Source organism: Drosophila miranda, assembly GCF_003369915.1.
Source record: "Drosophila miranda strain MSH22 chromosome Y unlocalized genomic scaffold, D.miranda_PacBio2.1 Contig_Y1_pilon, whole genome shotgun sequence".
Classification (NCBI taxonomy): Eukaryota; Metazoa; Arthropoda; class Insecta; order Diptera; family Drosophilidae; genus Drosophila; species Drosophila miranda.
In genome coordinates this window covers 23,675,699-23,700,133 of record NW_022881603.1, presented here as the reverse complement: position 1 = coordinate 23,700,133, position 24,435 = coordinate 23,675,699, and the positions used below count along the sequence as shown (strand labels likewise).

General features: G+C 49.7%; 2 protein-coding genes across 5 annotated transcripts in view; both read left to right on the top strand.

The window, feature by feature from the left end:
* The window catches only part of LOC117191946 (apoptosis-stimulating of p53 protein 1-like), a 104,781-nt gene extending 95,664 nt beyond the window's left edge, over positions 1 to 9,117 (top strand). For 2 of the 3 annotated variants that reach the window (XM_033396692.1, XM_033396691.1), the window contains exons 3-8: positions 4,250 to 4,517; positions 5,038 to 5,258; positions 5,319 to 7,393; positions 7,461 to 7,678; positions 7,739 to 7,941; positions 8,006 to 9,116. In XM_033396692.1, the coding sequence (XP_033252583.1) occupies positions 4,250 to 4,517; positions 5,038 to 5,258; positions 5,319 to 7,393; positions 7,461 to 7,678; positions 7,739 to 7,941; positions 8,006 to 8,050 (3,030 nt within the window). In that variant the 3' untranslated portion in view covers positions 8,051 to 9,116. Of the gene's footprint in view, positions 1 to 3,696; positions 4,018 to 4,249; positions 4,518 to 5,037; positions 5,259 to 5,318; positions 7,394 to 7,460; positions 7,679 to 7,738; positions 7,942 to 8,005 lie in introns of all 3 variants that reach the window. The other variant, XM_033396690.1, reaches the window with a different exon arrangement.
* Positions 9,118 to 12,217: 3,100 nt separating this feature from the next.
* On the top strand, positions 12,218 to 23,276 carry LOC117191333 (UDP-glucuronosyltransferase 2B14-like). Of its 2 annotated transcripts, none has more exons than XM_033396236.1 (5): positions 12,218 to 12,766; positions 12,822 to 12,979; positions 13,040 to 13,501; positions 13,558 to 14,036; positions 22,695 to 23,276. In XM_033396236.1, the coding sequence occupies exons 2-5, from the start codon at positions 12,835 to 12,837 to the stop codon at positions 23,082 to 23,084; spliced, it is 1,476 nt and encodes a 491-aa protein (XP_033252127.1). In that variant the 5' UTR covers positions 12,218 to 12,766; positions 12,822 to 12,834; the 3' UTR covers positions 23,085 to 23,276. The 2 variants fall into 2 exon arrangements, with proteins under 2 accessions (XP_033252127.1, XP_033252128.1); XM_033396237.1 differs by lacking the exon at positions 22,695 to 23,276 and adding an exon at positions 14,096 to 14,199 and having other exon boundaries at positions 12,231 to 12,766.
* The last annotated feature ends 1,159 nt before the right edge of the window (positions 23,277 to 24,435 follow it).

The following is a 24,435-nucleotide window of genomic DNA, read 5'->3' as shown; positions in this document are numbered from 1 at the left end:
CTGCTGCTTCTGGAGATGTCACTGCCCCACTCCTGGGCCCAAGCATTGAAGTCGCCAGCAATCACATTTGGTTTGTGGTGCCTGGCGTCGTCGGCCAATTCGTCCATCGCTGCAGCGAAGCTATGACGGCTCAAGCTTGGGGGGAGATAGCAGCTGTAAATCCATAAGTTCCCCAGTTTTGCCCTGACGAAATGTCGGAACTCAGCGCACACTGAGGGCCGCAGAGGAGGCTTACCGCAAGCCCATATTGCTGCTTTTCCTGAGGAGCTTTGGACCCAGAATCCATCCTCGGGGGATATGTATGGTTCGCTAATTATTGCAACGTCCGATCTCATTTCACGCACCGACTGAGAGAGCAGATCTGTGGCAGCCTCGCAATGGTTTAACCTAACCATGTCCAGCGTTTTGACTTGCCTTCTCTTTGGGTGCCATGGGGCACCTGTGGCTACCAGCTACGTGTGAGTGGGGCTTGCCCTTTCCGACACAAAGGAAGCATTTTGCCTCATTGTGGCAGTCGCTTATCTTGTGCTCCTCAGACCCACAGCGGAAGCACCACCCGCTTCTGTCTACAGAGCTTTTGCAATTAAGTGCAACGTGGCCGATCTCAAGGCACCTGAAGCACTTTAACGGCAGATTTCGCTCCCGTATGCGGCAGACGGACCATGCCACTTTAACCTTACCAACGGATAGCGCCTTCGTCGCAAGGGTCGCCGGCAGGCAAATAATAGCCCGCTGGGTACCACCAAAGCCTGGGCGCAAGCTCTTAATGGCGTCCACATCGAGTGTAATCCCCATTTGCTCGCTGAAGGCCTTCCTCACGTCCTCCGAGGAAGCCATCTCATCCAAGTCGAGCATCTCTAGCCTCGTCTGCTGGGTGAGTGCTCGCGCCTCCGCCTTGCCTCCTAGGACAGTGCCTATGTCCTCGCGAAGCAGCTGCGCGGTCTCCTTCGAGGCGTCTTTGAGCTCCAATAGAAGAGCCCCTTTGGCTGTTCGCTTCACTCTGCTCACACTCTCGCCGACCTTCTTCATCTTCTCGCTCTGGTTGCGGGTGACGAGGTTACTCGTCTGCAGGTGTGTCCTTGTACCGTTGTCGCCAGCATCCTCGTCGCCCCCTCGTCTCTCATCGCTGCACACAAATTGCCAAAGTTGTGGACATTCTCGTAGGCAAAACATTCAGGAATTAATTAAAATACAAAATGGCCACAAAAGGCGATGGCGATGGTGATGGCAATGGCGGCGCAGGGCAATCCAATCCGTGACAGGATCAGAAACAGGATGTGTGGCCATGAGTGGCGAGTGGACGGACTGGCCGGAGGGACGGATGGGTGGACGGGGGCCAGGCCTCCCTTTCTAATCGTTGTGTGTGGCAGCCACTGCCATCAAACAGGCTTCCGCAGTGCATATCCTGTTTGTGATCGATTTGAAAATGTGCAGCAAGGACACGGCCAACGGACCAAAGTCCAAAAGCCATGGCGGGAAAAAAAGCAACTACAAAGAGGGGGAGGGAGAGGAAGAAAAAGCCAGAGCAGGAGCGGAAGGAGCGGAAGGAGGCGCCACCGACAAAGTGGAACAAAGCAAAAAAAAAGACGAAGAAAAAATTAGCAATAAACGTGCCCGCACGCAATGTCCGTTGTCCGCAGGACGATTTCTTGTCACTGTCCCCCTCGACAACCAGTACAAAAAAAAAGGCTAAAATCAATAATACGCTTGTTGCTCCGCCACAACACCAGGGGCAGGGGCAGCAGCAACAAGAATCAGGAAGCATGAGGCAGGAGGCAACAGAAATCTTCGAAGTACAATGGAAACGCGCCAAGCCTCCCCCGGATATCTTCCAATGTACAATTATATTGGCTGCCAACTACCACGTAGCACCCCCGCACCTCCTGCCAGCACTCTTCTGCAACATAAATAGTTTCGTTCTTGCCACCCAGACCCTCTTTTACCCCCACTTACCCCCATTTTTTTCCTTTGTTGCGCCAGCGAAAATGCTTGAAATTCCAATAGAAGGTCGTGGTCCTGCTGGAGCTGCTTAGCTCCCTGGCAGCTCCATAAATGGCTAGAAAAATCTAAATAGAAAGGGTATAGAGGGGGATAGAGGGGGCATGGAGGGGGGCTGCATGGTTTCGGTGGGAGGAGAGTGGGAGCGGGAGCTGAGCCTCATTGCTCGCTACATGCTGAAGATTCCATCGCTGGCGAGTTATTATGACAAACTTTGTTAATTGGAAAATATTCCCTGAAAATGTTGTCCTCGTTCTTCGTCCCGGATGGATACATTCATGGCGCCAGCACCAGGGGACCAGGCGCCAGGCAGCAGACTCCTCCTTTGGTTTTCGGCATTCTGTGGTCCTAATGCACAGTCGACAAGTTTCTGTTCCCGCCCCCCCCCCCCCGCGTTCTGGAAAGTTGACTTTTTTTTTAAAAATATTTCCACAGATGGCATCGTTAGCGGCAAGTGGATTAATTCATTAACGAAGGACCAACTATGCGATGCGATGCTGGAAAATAGAGCAACTTTTGCCGAAAGTTGGGGAGTTCATAAATAAGTTTTATGCCGAAGCCTTGACTTGAAGGCTCCCAAGGGATACTACTCCCAGTATATCTGACAAATGAAGTCGCCATGTTTGGGAGAATGGATCCGACTCTGCAGGCTGTTGGATCTGCCATCGGATGCATCTTTGTGATACATTTGGGGGGCACTAGTTGCCCTTTTCTTTGGTGCAACGGAAAGCACAAAAAGGTGCAATAAATTCCAAAGTGGCAGAGGGTGAGGTTCGGGGCGGGCGAGAGGGCATTAGTCTTTCTCCGCCTCTGTATCCCTGATCAGCTTTTGAGCTTAAAAATTGTATGTCCTTTGTCCAAGGCAATCCATGGCAGGCTTGTCCCCCAACTCCCACCCCCCTCCCCCTGCGCATTATCCCCATCAGCGCCATCATCAACAGTGGACGTTGATGACGGGGCGTCCAAAAGCCAATTGTACTCCGTACTCCGTGCCCATCGAAACGAGTTGTTGGTCATGGAAGTGGACAGATGCTACACGTACATTCGAATAGTCGAACAGTGGGACACTCGTGGAGGGACATGGACAAGGACCTCGTCATGGACATGGCGATGGCCATGGCCGGAGCTAGAACTCATCCTGGCGCTTTATTGTCTGTTTTAGCTGCAGGGCTAGAGATCTCTTGGTTTCTGGCACTCTCTCTGCTCTCTCGAGTGGTTTATGTAATGGCAAGTGCCAGCGATTAAGCACACGCAAACTATGACTTTAACTGGGGGTTGGCGGTGTCCCCCCAGCCCCCAACTACTCCGCCTCCTCCTCCTCCTCCTCCTCCTCCTCCTCCTCCACGTCTATGCATTGCATGTCGAGCACTGTTATTGTCACGGCTGTTTGGGACTCGGCACGGCCCGGGTCTGGCCCTGTTGCCAATGACAACCCAACAACGACAACACACTGGTGGCTCTGTAAACAGAGTGCCGTACATACATACAGTGCCGTACAAAGTATGCTTTCAATCAGGCACTGAATTGAAAATCCATTAACGTGTACGACGATGGGCGCCAAGAAAGGCCCTACGCGAGTGGTTTGGGGCTGTAGAAGTGGGTCCACCCCATCGTTATAAATTTACTTGAACAATAAATGAAACACCAACACCCACACACCCGTACACGTTCCTTTTTTGTTTGCCCCCTGCCGTGCAGTCAAGGACTGCTGTGAATGCAATTTCCAAGTAAAAGCCAGAAGCGAAAGAAGCGAAAGAAACGAAAGAAAAACTGTTGTATAAACCGGGGAAAAATCGCAACGAAAAATTGCAATAAATCAAATTCGGAGAAGTGAAAATCAAGACAGAAAAGCCATCAAGAATGCTGACCTGCGTGTGTCGGCCCGTGTCCCGGAATCTGCCTAAGATGCCGCCCGTCTCCCTGATGCCCGGCCCAAGGCCGACGGGGAAGAGCGGCGCCCCCAGCCCCACGCGGGTGGTCACCAGCGAGCCCAAAATGAAAGCCAACATGAACGTGAACGTGAGTATTCGCCAAGGACCAAAGGACCCGGGCCTAGAGTGGAGGCCCAAATCCAATAAAAAGCCGAAAATTAGCTTAAAGCATATCTTGATTTATGGCCCACAAGGGCATTGACAACATTCAGTTTTGGTTTTTCTTTTGCGGCCGCTCGATTATAAATTGTAAAATTTCATTTTCCACATGCCACATGGTGCCACATCTGTGATCTTTAATCTATGATCTCTGATTCCAGGTGCCCAGCAGGCTGACGTCAGCCGAACTGAGGGCGATGGCCTTGAGACAGCGGCAGCAAATCGACAGCCAGCACCAGCTGCTGGCCACCAAGGAGCAGCGGCTGCGCTTCCTCAAGTCCCAGGAGGTGCGCAGTGCCGTCGCCAGTGCGGTGGGGGAGCGCCTGCGACGCCTGAGGGAGCGCGTGGAGGCGCAGGAGTCCAAGCTGCGGCGCCTACGCGCGCTGCGGGGCCAAGTGGACTTGCAGAAGACCTACAACGTGAACCTCAGTGAGTAATTCACCGAAAAGGGGTGAAATATCATTCGAATTGAGCCAGGGGGCAGCTGGATTAACATGTGTTAAGACCATGTTGAAAGGCGGCATGCACCGTCTTTCACCCTTCCAGTAGGTGCCACTCCACCACTCCACTCCGATTCACTCTGTCCTGTGTAATTTATGTATGTGTGCCACTTTGTTGTCCTTTATGATTGCCAGTGGGAGCGGGGGCCGCACAGCAACGCCTCTTGAGCATGGCCAAGAAGATGTTGACATTGGCATGAGCCCACAAAGAGGCACACACAGAAGCACACACAGAGGCACAAATGAGCAATATGTTAATGAGGTTTCGCCCAGTTGTGGCTCTAATTAGTTTAGACAGCGAATAGAGGCCCCAAAAGGATAACACGGCGGCAGCAGCAGGCGGCGGCAAGCGATTATAAAATAGTTAAGGATTAGCAGAGGGAAGGGATACGTTGATTCGAGAGAACCATCCTTTAACAGCCCCAAAACGTTTACGGCTTTCCATTCAGGCAACGACCTGGACTCGATTCGGGCCCTGTTCAGCGAGAAGGAGAAGGAACTGAGCCTGGCCGTGGCCAAAGTGGAGACCCTGACGCGGCAGCTAGAGGAGCTGAGGCGGGACCGCTGTTGTCCGGTGAATCTGCTGGCGGCCACGACGGGCAATGGCGTCGGACAGGCCCTGCCCCCGCAGGCATCCCGCGAGCTGGAGAAACTACGCAGGGAGCTGATGGTGAGTATTGGATGAGATTCGAGCCGAAACAGAGCTCATTTCGCTGCCCTTTTTCCGCAGTATCGCAATCAGCTGTCCCTGCAACAGGACGCCCGGCTGCACATGCAACGCGAGGCCCTGCAGCAGCGCCAGGCGGAGCTACGGTCCGTGGATCAGCGCATCTACGAGCTGCAGACGCGCCTCCAGCGCAAAAAGCAGGCGAACACCCATCACCAGCAGCAACAGCATCTGCAACAGCATCCACAGCAGCAGAAACACCACCAGCCGAATCATGCCCCTGGGCCCGTTACGAGCCTGTCCGTCAAGCACGGCGGAGTCGCAGCCCTCAAGCAGCTGCTGCTGCAGAAGCAGGTCAATCAGCTGGCTGCTGCCGCGGCCGCTGCCGCCGCTGGCCGAGCCCGCGGCAATGTGGCCGCCGTCGAGCCCTTCATACACACGCCCCAGAAGTCCACCATCACGAGCAGCGCCAGCTATCTGAGCGGCGGCAGTATGCTGAAGCACGCAGCGGCCACGGCCAACACCAACCAGCAGAACCAGCTCATCCAGGACCTCACCCACATGAAGATGAAAATGGGCCAGGGCACCGGTGGGGGTTCCGTGCCAGTGCCCGTGCCCGTGCCCGTGGCAGTGTCCGTGGCTGGCGCCAGCTCCAGCAGCGAGAGCGATGAGTCGAAGCTGGCCAAGAAGCTGCTGACTGCAGCGCCAGCCCCAGTCAAGACGGGGGCAGAGCTGCGGAAGCAGGCCCAAACGGAGGCCATGGACAGCACCACGCACATCTATGCGGAGGTGGGTCCCAAGAAGCGGGACAGGGAGGCAGCAGCCGCTGCCGCCGCCGCTGCAGCTGCTCAAGCGCAAGCACAAGCTGCGGCCGAAGCAGCAGCATCCACAGCCACCACCGAAGCCCCTCCTGCCCCAGCGAATCCCAGCAAAATACCGAAGAGCATCTCCAGCAGTGGAAGCACCAGCTCCGCCTCGGCGCTGATCAACAAACTCAACCAGCAGGCCACCAAGGACACCCAGGGGGACACGGGACACCAGCAGCACCAGCAGCAGCAGCAGCAGCAGCAGCAGCAGAAGAAGAACGAGATCGCGGTGACGAGCGAGATGCTCTCGGAGCGCAGCAACCAGCAGCAGTTGACGGTGCACAGCATGCCCCTCGGTGCCATCAGAAAGTCGGTGGCCCTGGCCGTGTCCAATGCCGCCAAGCCGCTCCTGGTGCAGGTCACCAACCTCGCCGTGCCGCCCCGCAAGCCCCTCAGCAGCGTGGCTCCAACGTCGGTGAGCGGCAGCAGCAGCAGTGGCACTGGCAGTGGCAGTGGCAGCTCCATTCCCAAGATGATCACCTACAGTCCGAAGGTGAACCGCGTGGCGCCCAATGTGGTGCAGGCGGATCAACGCCCGGCCCTGCCACCCAAGCCCAGCAAGATGACGCCCACGGAGCAGCCATCGTCGTCCCCAGCGGAGGCGAGTTCCGGCTCGACTGCCGCCCCTTCCCCGACCATGGCCAAGTCCCAGGGGCACGGGCAAGGGCAAGGGAAAGCACCGGCACACCAGACACAACAGGTGCAGGCCACCTTCGGCCTGCAGTCGCTGAACATCAACGACAACCTGCCCATCAAGGCCAAGCCCCTGACCATCCGCAAGCAGCCGCTGTTCGAGCAGCCGCGCCTCAAGTCCAGCCAGACGGCGACGGGGAGCAGCGCCGGCCAGCCCAAGCAGCCGCTGCAGCAGCAGCATCAGCAGCTGCAGTCCCAGCGGAAGTCGGAGCCAGCCAGACCGCCACAGGAAGCGGCCAAATCATCGCCCGAGCCCTCGCCCCCGCACTCACCCAGCAGCGAGTCCAGTGTGGATGAGCCGGATCGTGTTGCCCCCACGAAGGAGGAGCAGGAGACACCAGTGGCCACGCCCCCCACCGCAACCACGAGCAACATCAAGGAGCGGACGGGAGGCAAGCCGAAGCTGGGACGACGCGTGAGCTTCGATCCGTTGGCCCTGCTGCTGGACGCAAGCCTTGAGGGCGAGCTGGAGCTGGTGAAGAAGACCGCAATGAAGGTGGCCAATCCCAGTGCGGCCAACGACGAGGGAATCACCGCACTGCACAACGCCATCTGTGCCGGGCACTTTGATATCGTCAAGTAAGTGGAAACCTTCACCCGCCGCCTGCTGGTCCCTCCATTAATCTGTCGTCCTTCATGTGTTCAGGTTTCTGGTGGAGTTTGGCTGCGACGTGAATGCCCAGGACTCGGATGGCTGGACGCCGCTGCACTGTGCGGCCAGCTGCAACAACCTGTCGATGGTCACGTTCCTGGTGGAGAGCGGAGCCTGCCTGTTTGCCTCGACCCTGTCCGACCACGAGACGCCGGCAGAGAAGTGCGAGGAGGATGAGGAGGGCTTCGATGGATGCTCGGAGTATCTGTGCAGTAAGCAACAGGCTGCAAATTGTTGTCCACGCAGCAGACGTAACTCCCTTTACATTGCAGGCCTCCAGGAGAAGCTGGGCATCCTGCACAACGGCGACGTCTATGCCGTGTTCTCCTACGAAGCCCAGAACGGGGACGAGCTCTCCTTCCGCGTCAACGAGCCCCTGATCGTGCTGCGGAAGGGCGACGATGCGGAGAACGAGTGGTGGTGGGCCCGGAATGTCAGTGGCGAGGAGGGATACGTGCCACGCAACCTCCTGGGTGTAAGTACAAATGGATAAAGACCCCGAAATTATGAAAGCAACTTATCTCCCGCCCCATCCACAGCTGTACCCACGTGTGCCGCCGCAGTCGCCGCACTACGGCGATTAGCAGTTAATACGCTTCACCATACTGAAGCGCAAGGCTGGCCGACTCATACAGAAGCGCTACATCTCCAAGTATATCTAGGGGAGCAGCATCGCATCAGCGGCACCGATTCTGAGCACGTGCCATCGCAGAGAGTCAGCTGGGGAATTATTTATCAGAGCTCCATGTTTCTTTTTGTTAACTTTTTTGTTTGGGAAAAGCAACACAAAGGATGAGGAGAAGATTAAGAGGAAAGGAACGAGAACGATAAGGAGAAGGAGAAGAAGGAGCAACCACTCAGCCATATGGTCATCCATATGGCATGGTCCATGTGTGTGTTCGTGCAACATTTGCCACCGACTGCAGTCCCATTCCAGCACCAATCTCCAATCTGCGCCGACGACTATTTATCACGACGACTGGTCCCAATTAGCCCGGCTTTGGCGCCCTCCCACCCTGCATACGTACAACAGCAAATTGAAATTCACTTAGGCCCGCCGGTCCCGCGCCACACCCCCCTTTAGCTTTAAGGCCTAGACTAATGGTTGCCCCCAGCCTCCACAGCCGCCCGCTAGACTGGCCACCAGAACTTTCTCCATAAATTTCAAATTGAAAATGGAAATGGAAACTCATAAAATTTCTTGCCACACACACAAAATGTTTCATCTTCGTCCTTGGGAAGGAGCCGAAGCAGTTGCCCAATTGCATATGTATATCAAGCTAGTACTTAAACATTTAATTGGACTTGAACAAAGTTCGCACAAAAAGAGCAACATTTTGAATAGATAACGTAGATAACGTAGATACGGTAGATAACCACAAGGAGGATAACGAATACGAGTACGAGCATATAACGAATCGAATGTGATTTTTGTATAGTGACAAGAATTTTAATTTAATCCATTTTTATCGAATACTAAATGCCGATGTAAATTACATAAAACTGATTCGTTGTCGCGTAATCGCATTATAGATATACAAATTAATTAATGTAGCTTATCTTAACATTTACAATATTTAATACTACATTATTCGACTCTGTAAACCATTCCCTTTTAGCGCATAAACTTGACCTTTTAGGGTTTCCGCCCAACCTCCTGAGATGGATTTCTAGCTATCTTTGTTCTAGGTCTCAAAGAGTCCTCTTCAAAAACTCCCTCTCTTTCCCAGTAAAGGTTTCTTCGGGAGTACCACAAGGCAGCCATCTAGGCCCCTTACTCTTCACACTCTTTATTAATGACTTACCTTCAGTATTAACATACTCTCGAGTACTTATGTATGCGGATGATGTTAAACTCTGTGTCCAGTACAAGGACATTTCATTTCATTCTCGCTTGCAATCCGATCTCAATAACTTTCAGTCATGGTGTTGTGCAAACTTGTTACACCTTAATGCCTCGAAATGCAAAGTTATGACATTTCATCGTTCTAGCCCTTTGTTGGCTCCTTACACCCTATTTGGTGGTTCTCTTGAGAGAATTACCCTGGTGGATGATCTGGGTGTTATGTTAGACCCCAAGTTAAAGTTTTCCGAACACATTTCTACCATGGTAAATAAGGCCATGAGCGTGCTTGGGTTTATAAAGAGGTGGTCAAAGGAATTTGACGACCCCTATATAACAAAGACTCTCTATACCTCGCTTGTTCGTCCGATCTTAGAATACGGCTCCTGTGTATGGTGCCCTCAGTACAAAGTACACCAGGACCGTATAGAATCAGTACAGAAAAACTTTTTACTGTTTGCTCTGCGGGGCCTTAACTGGGATGCGGGTGTAAGACTCCCATCTTACTCTAGTAGACTACTATTAGTAAACCTCCCATCCTTAGTTAACCGTAGAAAAATGCTTGGTGTGATATTTATGCACAACGTGATCAGGGGTGACATAGACAGCCCTGATCTGTTGAGCCGCATAAACTTCACGATTCCTATTAGACTGACTAGAAATTTTATACCGTTGTTCCTTCCACTTTGTAGATCGAATTATTCCTTGCATGAACCGTTTAGGGTCTTATGCTCGGATTATAATTCCCTCTACCATATTATATCCACCACTAATTCTCTTCCTCTTATTAAATTATTAATCCTTACACACCTTTCTATTAATTAGTAACTGTAGTGGTATTTGTACTTTGATTGCATGCTTAGTTTCTTAGTAAGTTTAGTACTAATTTTCCTCGAATGTTAGTCTAATAGCTATCTTTCTTGCATGTTCGCGTTTGGTTCGGCTACGCACCGCGCGTCATGCGGCAGCGCCCCTCGGTCGGTTGGGCGGGAGGAGGGCTGCGTTTTGCCTGGGATCCGCGCGTAACAGCCTTCTGCTGGTGTCACACGGGCCACTTGACGGTGCTGTAACTGCATCGCCTCTTGAAAGATGCAGTCATTGCATGTCAACGTCCACAAAATTTAACGGCCTAATTAGCATTAACAGCAAGAAACATCAAACACACAGATTGGAATGCAAATACGTTTGAATATTGAAAATAAAACGATTGAGCAAGCTTACATGCACATGTGCATATGTGGAATGTGTTGTACATTTTATGGGCAGATGAAATTTATTATTTCAAACGTTCGAAAATTGATGTTCATTCTGCAGGAGGCGGCCAAGAGTATGCCACAAAAACATATCTTTCAGCGGATTTATTTAAAAATTATAGCATACTTTCAGGCTGTACGGATAATATAACCGGTATTTTGTTCAATGGCACATATCTCGGCCAACTATCAGGCCTGATCAGGATCAGGGAGGTCCAGACTGTTGATCGTCATCAAAATCTCGATACAGGAATCCGGGAATATACAGGATAATACAGGAGAAAAACCCAGTATTTTAATTATTTGCACAGTCAATTGGGCCAGATCGGCGAAGGCCCTGTCTAGTATCCAGACTTTGTATTTGTTGTTCATTTTTATACCCGATACTCAAAATGAGTATTGGGGTATATTAGATTTGTAGTAAAAGTGGATGTGTGTAACGTCCAGAAGGAATCGTTTCCGACCCCATAAAGTACATATATTCTTGATCAGCATCAATAGCCGAGTCGATTGAGCCCTGTCTGTCTGTCCGTCCCCTTCAGCGCCTAGTGCTCAAAGACTATAAGAGCTAGAGCAACGATGTTTTGGATCCAGAATTCTGTGATATGTCACTACTACAAAAATATTTCAAAACTTCGCCCCGCTCACTTCCGCCCCCCACAAAGGACGAAAATCTGTGGCATCCACAATTTTAAAGATATGAGAAAACCAAAAACGTAGAATTGTAGAGAATAACCAAATCTTTAAGACTGCGGAATCTGAATTGGATCGTATTATTATTATAGCCAGCATCAAGAAAACAATTTCATTTTTTCTCGCCCTGTCTCTCTCTAACACACACGTAGCATAGGCGGCTTTGCTTAGAGTAAAACATTAGCGCCTAGATCTCAGAGACTACAAAAGCTAGAGCAACCAAATTTCGTATCCACACTCCTAATATATCGGATCGAGACGAGTTTGTTTCAAAATTTCGCCACACCCCCTTCCGCCCCCGCAAAGGACGAAAATCTGGGGATATTCAAAAATCTCAGAGACTATTAAGGCTAGAGTAACCAAATTTGGTATCCGCACTCCTGTTAGATCTCACTTTAAAACGTATATCTCCAAATTTCGCCCCACCCCTTTCGCCCCCACAAAGAACGAAAATCTGTTGCATCCACAATATTGCACATTCGAGAAAACTAAAAACGCAGAATCATAGATAACGACCATATCTATCAGATTGCTGAATCTGGATCAGATCAGATCATTTTTATAGCCAAAAGGAACAAATCAATTTGCACTGGCTACGCAGCCCCCGACGTCACGCTCAGACTGATTTTCTCTCTCTCTCGCACGCACTCTTTGTCGTGTCGTTCAATATTAGCGGCGTCTGCCAGAGGAGAGCCATACTGACTAAGTATCGGGTATAACTGTAGAGTTGCGGTGTCCGCAGCAACTCACAACGTTCCCCCTCGTTTTATAAATATTTTGTGATGTGAAATATGTAGATGAGATTGTTTTTGACAAGTTTTTCGCATGCCAATATTAATCGACATAGACAATTTATTCAAAGTGATTTATTACTGTGTTTCAAAGCGCTGCCTCCCCCTAATAGACACAATACGAGCCCGTATAAAACTAAGAAAATAAGAGTTGAGAATAAATTGATTGCCGCAGGCATACGTATCTTTTATACCCGAACGAAACCCGTTTCGTAGAGCAGTCGTATTCTAATGAAACGCAGTAGGGTAGGGACATCAGCCCCCAATCGATGCGGATCGCAGACTCAGTCGTCGCTCAGACTTTCGCATAGCTAATTCGTGAAACGGTCAAAAACATCAGTCCGCCTCAGATTTGCTCTTTGCAAGCACGCAACACAACACATGAATTAAGCCCGCTGATACGAACAGAGTGTCTATAATCATCGCTCATTAAGTAGAGATTACCTATTATAATAAACAGAGGTACTATAAGCCTTGCAGGTCGTGCGGCAATACGAGTATGTTGGAGAAGATTACTGAGTCTTATCAGAAGTAAACAATTAGTGTCTAACAAACGCTTGCACTTAAACGACGACAGCCTTCCACAGCCAATTAATAGACAAATTCCCATTCGAATATAAGCGATGCAATTTGTGTTGCTCTGCTGTTTGCTGCTGGCTCTCCACCCGCAGCCCAGGCCTGTGGAGGGAGCCAAGATACTGGCAGTCTATGCATTTCCAGGTAAGCCAAATACCGAAGGAGTAACTGCTTATTGACTCCATATTTTGGGTGGCAGGAAAGTCGCTTTCATGATGCACACGGCCCTGATGAGGGAGCTCGTCGAGAGCGGCCACCAGGTGACCATGATCACCGCCTTTTCGTTGGAGAAGGAGCAGCTGGGCAGCAACTACACGGAGATTCTGATAGAGCCCGTCTACGACTTCTGGCACAATGGTAAGTGCAGATTCGCCCAGAGGAATCATCCTGTTATTTCTATCCCTCATCTGTCCGCAGTCAAGCTGAGCTTTGGAGCCCAGCACTTGTTCGAGCTGACGCGCATGACAAACTATGATCTCCTGAAGATGCTTGAGATTATCGGGCTGAAAACCACCGAGCACGCCCTCCGGCAGCCCAAGGTTCAGGCCGTGATTCGTGCCAAGAAGACGGAAGGAGTCTTCGATCTCCTGCTGGCCGAGCAGTTCTACCAGGAGGCATTCCTGGCCCTTTCACGCATCTATAAGATACCCGTGGTCACGACCAGCACGCTAGGCTACGAGAACCACATGAGCCAGATGATGGGTCTGATCACGCCCTGGTCCTTTGTGCCGCACGGCTTTATGCCGTTCACCGATCGCATGAGCTTCCTGGAGCGGGTTAAGAATTCGTACGCCTCGCTCTACGAGGACCTGGACCGCCTACTCAGCTACTTCCCCAAAATGGATGCCGTATCGAGGGAGTTCTTTGGCCCCGTCCTGGGTGAGTGGGGGTTCCAGTATATGACAAATGGGAAACCAATTTGTCTGTGCTTGCAGGCGAGGTGCCAAAGGTCAGGCAGATGGAGCGGGAGATTTCTGTGATGCTGCTCAACAGTCGCGCACCGCTGACTACGGCCCGCCCCACTGTAGATGCCATGGTGCCCGTGGGCGGGATGCACATCTATCCCCCCAAGGCCCTGCCCGCGGACATGCAAGCGTTCTTGGATGGAGCCAGCGAGGGAGCCATCTTCTTCAGCCTGGGCAGCAACGTCCAGAGCAAGGATATGCCCCAGGAGATGCTGCAGCTGTTTCTACAGGTATTTGGCTCTCTGAAGCTGCGAGTGCTGTGGAAGTTTGAGGACGAAAGCCTCCGCCAGCTGCCGTCCAACGTGATGGTCCGCAAATGGCTGCCACAGGCGGACATCTTGGCCCATCCCCAGGTGAAGGTGTTCATCACACACGGTGGGCTGTTTGGCACCCAGGAAGGAGTGCACTACGCCGTACCCATGCTGGGCATCCCCTTCTACTGCGATCAGGTAGGGACTTGCCCACGAAGTGGCTAAACCATGGCTAATCTTCATCTTTCCACTGACAGCATTTAAACATGAACTTCGCCCCGCTCAGTTCCGCCCTCACAAAGGACGAAAATCTGTGGCCTCCACAATTTTAAAGATATGTGTTCGGAGCAGAACCCAGCCGATTAGCTGCTTGCCAAATAGCACCTAATTCTTGGCCCTCAGCCGCTTATTTTGTTTGTTACTTATGTCTATGTCACTCATTTGTTTGTTAAAGCTCTGCGCTTGCTTGCCCTGCTAAACGCTCTCTGCCAGCTCGCTCTTCGCTATCTCCGCTTTGCGTCTGCCTACCGACGTCGGCCGAGCGAAGCTGCGCTTAGCGATCGGAGCGGCAATGTAAAGGGCAGGCAAGCCACACTTGCAATTTGGATGTCACGCATTAAAGAACATATCGTAATTTTATTTCTGCGCCGAGTTTTATTTAATTCGAAATAATTAGTCGGCCGATTGGGGATAAAAAACATTATCTCCACATAAAATTTGGTGACCCCGACGTGATCTCTGAGTTGCAGTGTCAATTAATAATCATTCGCGATCGACATTCGTTAGCCCTAGCAAATTTTCGGCGGTTAAGCACAATTCGGTGCTAAAACACACTTACATACACCTACATACACGCATTGCTGGCTATTAATTTCTCTGTCGCGACAATTCGGTCAGTGCAGTGCGGTAGGCAGTGCAGCGAACTCACTAATACACACAAGCGGAGTACAAAGCGGAATCGGACAGCTCGCACAGCCGCACAGCTAAAGGCATTAGCTGTAATCCCTTTGCTTTCGGTTCCCACGTTTATACGTATACAGGGTGTCTTTTTCGGTCGTGCTGAGTGACTCTTTTAAAACCTCAACATGGCAGCACCTGAGCCTACCAATGTCGCGAACGCAGCAATGCCGAGTGATGTAGATTTCTACAAGCACAAGGCCGAGTCCATCGCGCGCCAACTAAAGGCCATGGATCGCTTTCTTACCAAGGAAGAGCTTGCCGAGTTAGATGAGGCAGAACTTCAAGCTCGCTTAGAGCAAATCGAGCGAATGAATGCGGATTTCGATGCCGCTCAAACGAGCCTTGAAAGGCTGGATTTCCTGCAGTTAGCCCATGATGCCCGGCTGGACTTTTCGAATGTTTATGTCAAGGTTAGGTCCAGGCTGTCGCGGGAGTTGATGGCTGCTCGCACGGTAAATGTTGCCAATTCAACGGCTCGGCATACTCTCGAGGGGAATTCGTCGTTGTTCGCCTATAATAGTATAGGCCGTTCTCGAATGCCCGAGTTGCAGCTTCCGCGATTCAGTGGGAGCTACATGGATTGGCCAGAATTCCACGCGATGTTTTCGACAATGGTGCACAAAGACCATCGTATACCAATCATCGAAAAATTCCAATATCTTCGTGGATGTCTAGATGGTGCTGCGCTGGATACGATTCGTTCCTTGGAACTTTCTGAGGAGAATTACGACAAGGCGTTGAATTTACTAATGTTGCGATTCGATAATAAACTGTTACATTTTCAGGCACACGTCAAGGCTATTTTCGGGCTGCAAGGGGTGGAGATGGGCTCGGCTATCGGCTTGCGCGCGCTCAGCGATAAAATCAATTCGCACTTGCGTGCACTTCAGACCTTGGCGACCCCGCAGGAGATTTCCGATGGGTTGCTGATCTTCATCATAGGCACGAAATTGGACCACAAGACCAAGGAGAAATGGGAAGAGAACTTGCCGACGTCAGGATTGCCTCGGTGGTCAAGCATGGCCTCATTCTTGGAAGCAAGATGTCGGATGCTGGAAAATTTGGGATCGGCTATGGTAACAATTCCTAGCCAGCAGGTGGGAGAAAGTAAACCTAGCACCCTAATCACCTCCATAACCGATCATAATAGCTCAACATGCAAGTATTGCAAATCCTCCGATCACTACATATCCCGATGCCAGGCATTTATAGATCTCCCTGTTTTTTCTCGATACAAGGAGGTGAAGAAGCGCCATTTATGTCTAAACTGCCTCAACAAAGGCCATTCATTGCAACGCTGCAAGTCAGGGGCATGTAGAAATTGCCAAGCCAAGCATCACACACTGCTCCACATGCAGTCGGGCGCTGACGCTGAGTTGCCGTCGCCGAGCACGGAATCGACCCAGCATGATCCTGCAAGTGCCCTAGTAGCAAGCAAATATATTAGCCCTCCCCCTCGAGTCAAAAATCTCTGCCTAGCCAAAACGTGCTGCTAGCTACTGCAATCGTATATGTCAGGGGCCGTTTTGGATCGCTTATTCCATGTCGTGCCATTTTAGATTCCGCTTCTCAGGTTAACTTTATAACATCGAGACTCGCCAATCAGCTGCAGTTAGATCCTCACCCGTCTCACGTTAAAATCGCCGGTATTGGAGAGTCAATTCTACCAACCAGCAAGGCTGTGGACATCGTCCTGCAATCTCAAGACGAAAGCTATCGCGGTTTCCTCTCTGCAATTATCACTGCCTCAATCACAGGAATGCAGCCTAACTTCGGCCTAGACGCAAAGGATTGGCCAATGCCAAATAACCTAAAACTAGCTGATCCTAATTTCGCCAAGCCCCAGCGTGTTTGACTATTGATAGGTGCTGGTTTGTTTTTCGAATTAATGTGCGTTGGACAGATTCGACTGTCAGACCAATTGCCAACATTGCAGAAGACGAAACTTGGCTGGATAGTGTCAGGAAGTATTAAAAACTCTGAGAAAGCCCGTGCGGCGCTAGCAGCCGTTGAAGATCCCCCTGTCATCTCCGCTTGCGAGACTAATTTGTGCGATATTGTAAGGCGGTTTTGGGAAGTCGATGGAGATTATTCGCCCTCATCAATTTCGGAGGAAGATGTTCATTGCGAACAGCATTTCGTCACAAGCTGCATTCGCCTAGAGTCCGGAGCTTACTCCGTGCGTTTGCCAACCAAATTCAGTCTAGAGGAATTAGGAGAATCGTATCAGCAGGCGCTACGTAGATTTCTCAATTTGGAGAGGAAGCTAGCAAAAAATGCACAGCTTAAGGCAAAATATATGGAGTTTCTTCAGGAGTATCGTGATTTAGGACACATGTCGCCAGCTTCGCGGCAGTCAGACCTCCCGCAGTACTTCTTGCCTCACCATTGCGTCCACAAGCAGGATAGTACAACCACCAAATTACGCGTAGTGTTCGATGGATCTGCCAAAACAGCGTCTGGAGTATCACTGAATGATGCGCTTATGGCTGGACCCACCATCCAACCTAAAATTCTGATAACTCTGCTTCGTTTCCGCTTTTTTAAAGTCGCCTTGTGTGGCGATATCTGCAAAATGTACCGCTGTGTACGCGTTTCCCATCCCGATACGCACGTGCAGTGCATCCTATGGCGCAATGACCCGAAGGAGGAGATTCAGGTGTTCAAGTTGGAGACTGTTACTTACGGAACCAAACCTGCCGCTTTCTTAGCAATTCGTGCTATGCATCAATTGGCAAATGATGAAGAGTTGCGTTTTCCGCTTGGCGCTGATGTTGTTCGAAGAGATTTCTATGTCGATGATCTCATATCTGGAGGGGACAGCATTGATTCTGTCATCAAAATTCGTCAGCAGGTAAAGGAGCTACTTTCGAAAGGATGTTTTCCCATACGTAAATGGTGTTCCAATGAACCCGCTGCTTTGGAAGGCGTATCGGAGGCGGATCGCGAAAAGTTCCTTACCTTTCATGACGGGACTGAAGTAACCAAGGCGCTTGGTCTAGTTTGGGATCCCACCACGGACAATCTTCTGTTTAGCTTCGCTCACGTCGGAACCGCTGCAGGCCCAATATCGAAGCGTTCGGTCCTGTCTACACTAGCTAGGTTCTACGATCCTCTAGGGCTCATCTCTCCCATCATCACAAAAGCTAAAATATTTATGCAGTCGCTATGGAACGAAAGCCTAAAATTGAATTGGGACGAAAGCCTGCCCCAGGATCTACATACGACTTGGATTGAGCTGACTTCGCAGTTGTCGATGGTTAAAAACTTTAAGTTTCCACGTTACGTGCTTCGGCAGCAAGCCAGATTAGAAATGCACGCGTTTTGTGATGCGAGCCAAGCAGCATATGGCGCCTGTGTATACATGCGTTCGGAAGCTCTTGGCATTGTGCAAAGTCATCTCTTATGCTCTAAATCCAGAGTCGCGCCCTTGAAAAGTATGACTATCCCCAAGCTTGAGCTGTCCGCTGCCCTCGTATTAGCCGAACTAGTGTCCACCATAGTTAAGGGATTATCAGCTCCATGCCAAATACATTGCTGGTCGGATTCGTCCATAGCCCTTGCCTGGATTCGAGAATCACCATTGAATTTTAATATATTTGTTTCTAATCGAGTTCAGCGGATTCAGGAGCTCACCGCTGGAATGACTTGGCATCACGTGCCCACAAAGTTGAATCCTGCCGACATCATATCACGTGGAGCCACGCCCGCTGAACTAATGGATAGCAGCCTTTGGATCTCTGGACCACCATTCTTGTGTCTTGAGAGCTCAGAGTGGCCTGCAGGCTTGCAATTGCCGACCGATGTACCAGAACGTCGTCATGCAGCATTGGTTGTTTCAAACGAAAGGGATGTATCGTACGATTGCAAATTTCAAAACTCATTCGGATCCATGCAGCGCGTCTTTGCTTACATATATCGATTCTACATTCTCAAGGACAAAGGCATAGCGCGGTCGAAGGGTCAACTTACCGTAATCGACATCAAAAATGGTACGCATTTGCTCATAAGGGCAATACAGCAGCAACAATTTTCGGAAGAGATAAGGGCCCTCGCCAGCAAACAGGCCCTACCCCCAAAAAGCACGATGGCCTCACTGAATCCATTTCTGGATAGCTTTGGATTGCTGCGTGTTGGAGGCCGCCTCCAAAATGCCGAATTGGACTACGACGCGAAGCACCCGATCCTGCTTCCTAATGGACATCCTGTCACTGTCTCTATTATTATCTTCTTTCACGAAAGGTTTCTCCACGCAGGAGCTCAAGGATTGCTCGGACTGCTTCGGCAAAAATTCTGGCCTATTGGCGGACGCAAATATGTTGCGGGAATCATTCGCAAATGTGTTAGATGCTTTCGTTTGAAGCCAGTGCTGAGGGAACATATCATGGGAAACTTGCCTGCGGATCGCGTAAGGACTAATCCAGCATTCCACACAACGGGCGTTGATTTTTGCGGACCCTTTTATCACAAGTCGGAAGTCAGAAGCAGGCCTCCTATCAAATGTTACATCGCTGTCTTCGTATGCTTTAGCACCAAAGCAACTCATTTGGAAGTCGTTCGGGATCTATCTACAGAATCCTTTCTGGCAGCATTAAGGCGTTTTATAAGTCTACGTCCCAAACCTCGAATCATCTGGTCAGACAACGCTACAAATTTTGTAGGAGCAAAAAATGAGCTTTTGGAGCTTCGGCAAATGTTCCTCAGCGATCCTCATACGTCGGCTGTGTCACATCTCTGCGTTTCTAGTGGAATCGACTGGAAATTCATCCCCCCTCGCTCACCTCATTTTGGGGGTTTGTGGGAGGCGGCTGTTAAAGCAGTTAAATATCATTTTCATCGCATCGTCGGGACCTACATTTTTACTCTTGATGAAATTCAGACCTTGGCTTGTGAAATCTCTGCTTTGTTAAATTCCCGTCCGCTTTATGCAATTACAGAAAGTCCCGATGATCTAGATGTGCTCACGCCAAACCACTTTCTCAATGGAGCCCCGAAAGCTGCATTCGACGAGCCAGATGTGGCGCATCTCCGGGTCAACCTACTTAGTCGATGGCAGCGGCTGTGTCAAATGAAGCAGGCGTTTTGGAGAAAATGGAGCACGGCGTATCTTTCGATTCTTCAGGAGCGGAGCAAGTGGCGGTCATCGTCTCCAAACATCAAGCTAGGAGCGCTCGTCATGATCAAGGAGGAAACGCTGCCACCATTAAGGTGGCCGCTTGGCCGCATTGAGAGCGTCATCCCAGGAAAAGATGGAACCATCAGAGTAGCCGTCATCCGCACTCAAAAAGGCCTTTTCAAGAGGGCCGTTGGAAAAATAGCGGTTCTGCCCCTTCAGGATGGATCTGTTGAAAGCCTTTGCCTTCCAACGGGGGGGGAATGTTCGGAGCAGAACCCAGCCGATTAGCTGCTTGCCAAATAGCACCTAATTCTTGGCCCTCAGCCGCTTATTTTGTTTGTTACTTATGTCTATGTCACTCATTTGTTTGTTAAAGCTCTGCGCTTGCTTGCCCTGCTAAACGCTCTCTGCCAGCTCGCTCTTCGCTATCTCCGCTTTGCGTCTGCCTACCGACGTCGGCCGAGCGAAGCTGCGCTTAGCGATCGGAGCGGCAATGTAAAGGGCAGGCAAGCCACACTTGCAATTTGGATGTCACGCATTAAAGAACATATCGTAATTTTATTTCTGCGCCGAGTTTTATTTAATTCGAAATAATTAGTCGGCCGATTGGGGATAAAAAACATTATCTCCACAATATGAGAAAACCAAAAACGTAGAATTGTAGAGAATAACCAAATCTTTAAGACTGCGGAATCTGAATTGGATCGTATTATTATTATAGCCAGCATCAAGAAAACAATTTCATTTTTTCTCGCCCTGTCTCTCTCTAACACACACGTAGCATAGACGGCTTTGCTTAGAGTAAAACATTAGCGCCTAGATCTCAGAGACTATAAAAGCTAGAGCAACCAAATTTGGTATCCACACTCCTAATATATCGGATCGAGACGAGTTTGTTTCAAAATTTCGCCACACCCCCTTCCGCCCCGCAAAGGACGAAAATCTGGGGATATTCAAAAATCTCAGAGACTATTAAGGCTAGAGTAACCAAGTTTGGTATCCGCACTCCTGTTAAATCTCACTTTAAAACGTATATCTCCAAATTTCGCCCCACCCCCTTTCGCCCCCACAAAGAACGAAAATCTGTTGCATCCACAATATTGCACATTCGAGAAAACTAAAAACGCAGAATCATAGATAACGACCATATCTATCAGATTGCTTAATCTGGATCAGATTAGATCATTTTTATAGCCAAAAGGAACAAATCAATTTGCAATGGCTACGCAGCCCCCGACGTCACGCTCAGACTGATTTTCTGTCTCTCTCGCACGCACTCTTTGTCGTGTCGTTCAATATTAGCGGCGTCTGCCAGAGGAGAGCCATACTGACTATGTATCGGGTATAACTGTAGAGTTGCGGTGTCCGCAGCAATTCACAACGTTCCCCCTCGTTTTATAAATATTTTTTGATGTGAAATATGTAGATGAGATTGTTTTTGACAAGTTTTTCGCATGCCAATATTAATCGACATAGACAATTTATTCAAAGTGATTTATTACTGTGTTTCAAAGCGCTGCCTCCCCCTAATAGACACAATACGAGCCCGTATAAAACTAAGAAAATAAGAGTTGAGAATAAATTGATTGCCGCAGGCATACGTATCTTTTATACCCGAACGAAACCCGTTTCGTAGAGCAGTCCTATTCTAATGAAACGCAGTAGGGTAGGGACGTCAGCCCCCAATCGATGCGGATCGCAGACTCAGTCGTCGCTCAGACTTTCGCATAGCTAATTCGTGAAACGGTCAAAAACATCAGTCCGCCTCAGATTTGCTCTTTGCAAGCACGCAACACAACACATGAATTAAGCCCGCTGATACGAACAGAGTGTCTATAATCATCGCTCATTAAGTAGAGATTACCTATTATAATAAACAGAGGTACTATAAGCCTTGCAGGTCGTGCGGCAATACGAGTATGTTGGAGAAGATTACTGAGTCTTATCAGAAGTAAACAATTAGTGTCTAACAAACGCTTGCACTTAAACGACGACAGCCTTCCACAGCCAATTAATAGACAAATTCCCATTCGAATATAAGCGATGCAATTTCTGTTGCTCTGCTGTTTGCTGCTGGCTCTCCACCCGCAGCCCAGGCCTGTGGAGGGAGCCAAGATACTGGCAGTCTATGCATTTCCAGGTAAGCCAAATACCGAAGGAGTAACTGCTTATTGACTCCATATTTTGGGTGGCAGGAAAGTCGCATTTCATGATGCACACGGCCCTGATGAGGGAGCTCGTCGAGAGCGGCCACCAGGTGACCATGATCACCGCCTTTTCGTTGGAGAAGGAGCAGCTGGGCAGCAACTACACGGAGATTCTGATAGAGCCCGTCTACGACTTCTGGCACAATGGTAAGTGCAGATTCGCCCAGAGGAATTATCCTGTTATTTCTATCCCTCATCTGTCCGCAGTCAAGCTGAGCTTTGGAGCCCAGCACTTGTTCGAGCTGACGCGCATGACAAACTATAAGCATCCTGAAGATGCTGGAGATTATCGGGCTGAAAACCACCGAGCACGCCCTCCGGCAGCCCAAGGTTCAGGCCGTGATTCGTGCCAAGAAGACGGAAGGAGTCTTCGATCTCCTGCTGGCCGAGCAGTTCTACCAGGAGGCATTCCTGGCCCTTTCACGCATCTACAAGATACCCGTGGTCATTACACACGGTGGGCTGTTTGGCACCCAGGAAGGAGTGCACTACGCCGTACCCATGCTGGGCATCCCCTTCTACTTGCCCACGAAGTGGCTAAACCATGGCTAATCTTCATCTTTCCACTGACAGCATCTAAACATGAACAAAGCCGTGCTGGGCGGCTATGCCATTAGCCTTCACTTTCAGTCGATCACAAGTGAGGTCCTTGAGCACTCCCTGCTACAGCTGATCCACAATGCCACCTACAAGGAGAGCATCCAGCGCGTTTCGAGCATTTTCCAGGATCGCCCCCAGGAGCCGCGCAAGAGCGCCGTCTATTGGATCGAGTACGTCATCCGCCACAGGGGAGCACCACCCATGGGATCCGCAGGCTTGGATCTCAACTGGTTCCAGTTCTATCTGCTGGACGTGATTGCCTTTGTGGTGTCCATTGCCTTGGCCGCTCTGTTGGCCGGCCTTCTTGCCATCAGGCTGCTGATGGGGAGCGACAAGCAGCACATAAAATCCAAGACACACTGAAATAGTAGAGTAATATAAATAAATTCAAAATATGGCATCTCGAATCTTTCCATCAGTCTGTTATAATAGTTTTTTGTTGCTCATCAATTAAACCGATCTGTTGCGTGACCTTCCATCCATGGCCACAATTATTAGTTATTGATCTGAATTATGAAGTCTAGTGTAAGTTAGGCTAGGGCAAAGCGGGAGCGCAATAAATGCTCGCTCTCTCGCTCTTGGCGAATTCGCCCCGCTTTGCCACCGTAGGTTAGCTAGAGTAAGAGATTTGAATTGTGAAGAAAATATAGTTGTTCGCCAACCTTGAATTAGATCGAGCGTATCAAGTTTTTCGCCCCGCCAAATAAATCATTTAAATTACAGCCACCCAAAGTTTTCGGTAATTGATTAGAAAAACTCTTCTAATTTTTCATGGCGCCCCCGGGTGGACTGTAAAGTGAATTATAGGCAACAACAATAAGTGACAGTGACACAAGAAATTGCAGTATACATATGCAAATATATTCGTTGCCCGCGTCGTGTGTGTGTGCAATCGGCAATCAATTTGTAAAATATCATCGCGTCGGTCGCGCCAACAATAATTTTTGTGCAAATTCTGCTACCGCCGAGGGATGCCCTGCGATAAAGACAGGAAAGTAGCAGTTGGATTCAAAGATCCAAAAGAGGAATCAGAGGTATTTGTGCAGAAAATTGAAGGCTGAGCAAAAGACATTCAGATCTCTCTTTGAGGTGTCTTGTGCTGAAAACATTGCACATCGCCTTCAATTCTAGGCACAGACGTATGATATACATATAGTAGAGCTTGATTGCATGCATTTTATTAGTAATTGCATAAATATAACTAAAAACACATAAATACATACATATCGACACATACAGACATATGTGAACCGCTATTTGGACGCAACAGTTATATGTAAATACATACATCTTTCGTTTACTGCAATCACTGTCGCTCCCCCCCCCCCCCCCCCCCCACCCTTTTTATTTTGTTCTACCTTTCTTGTCGTTAGAACCTCACAAAGTTTGTTCGTTCGTTCATCCAAGCCACGGCGTATAGAAGATACCCACACATACATACAAGCAGCAGCACCGGTGCATTATTTCGTTTTCGCTTCTCCACTGCTGCTTGCGTTGTATTTGCTGGGAGAATTTTCGTTGCCGCTCTTGAGCTTAACGGTGCGCCAAGTGACGCGCTACCCTGTATCTAACGGGTATATTGTTTTCGGCTGTTACTTGCCAAGTGACGCGCTACCCTGTATCTAACGGGTATATTGATTTCGGCCGTCACTTGCAACGACTCTTTCCCTTGATACCTCGTGCCTCGACATTCAATTCAAATTCGTTTTCGATT

Coding starts and splice junctions, on each gene's coding strand:
- LOC117191333 (XM_033396236.1), top strand. CDS start 12,835: ATGATGCACACGGCCCTGATGAGGGAGCTCGTCGAGAGCGGCCACCAG. Junction 12,980..13,039: donor CTACGACTTCTGGCACAATG/GTAAGTGCAGAT, acceptor ATCTGTCCGCAG/TCAAGCTGAGCTTTGGAGCC. Junction 13,502..13,557: donor GTTCTTTGGCCCCGTCCTGG/GTGAGTGGGGGT, acceptor CTGTGCTTGCAG/GCGAGGTGCCAAAGGTCAGG.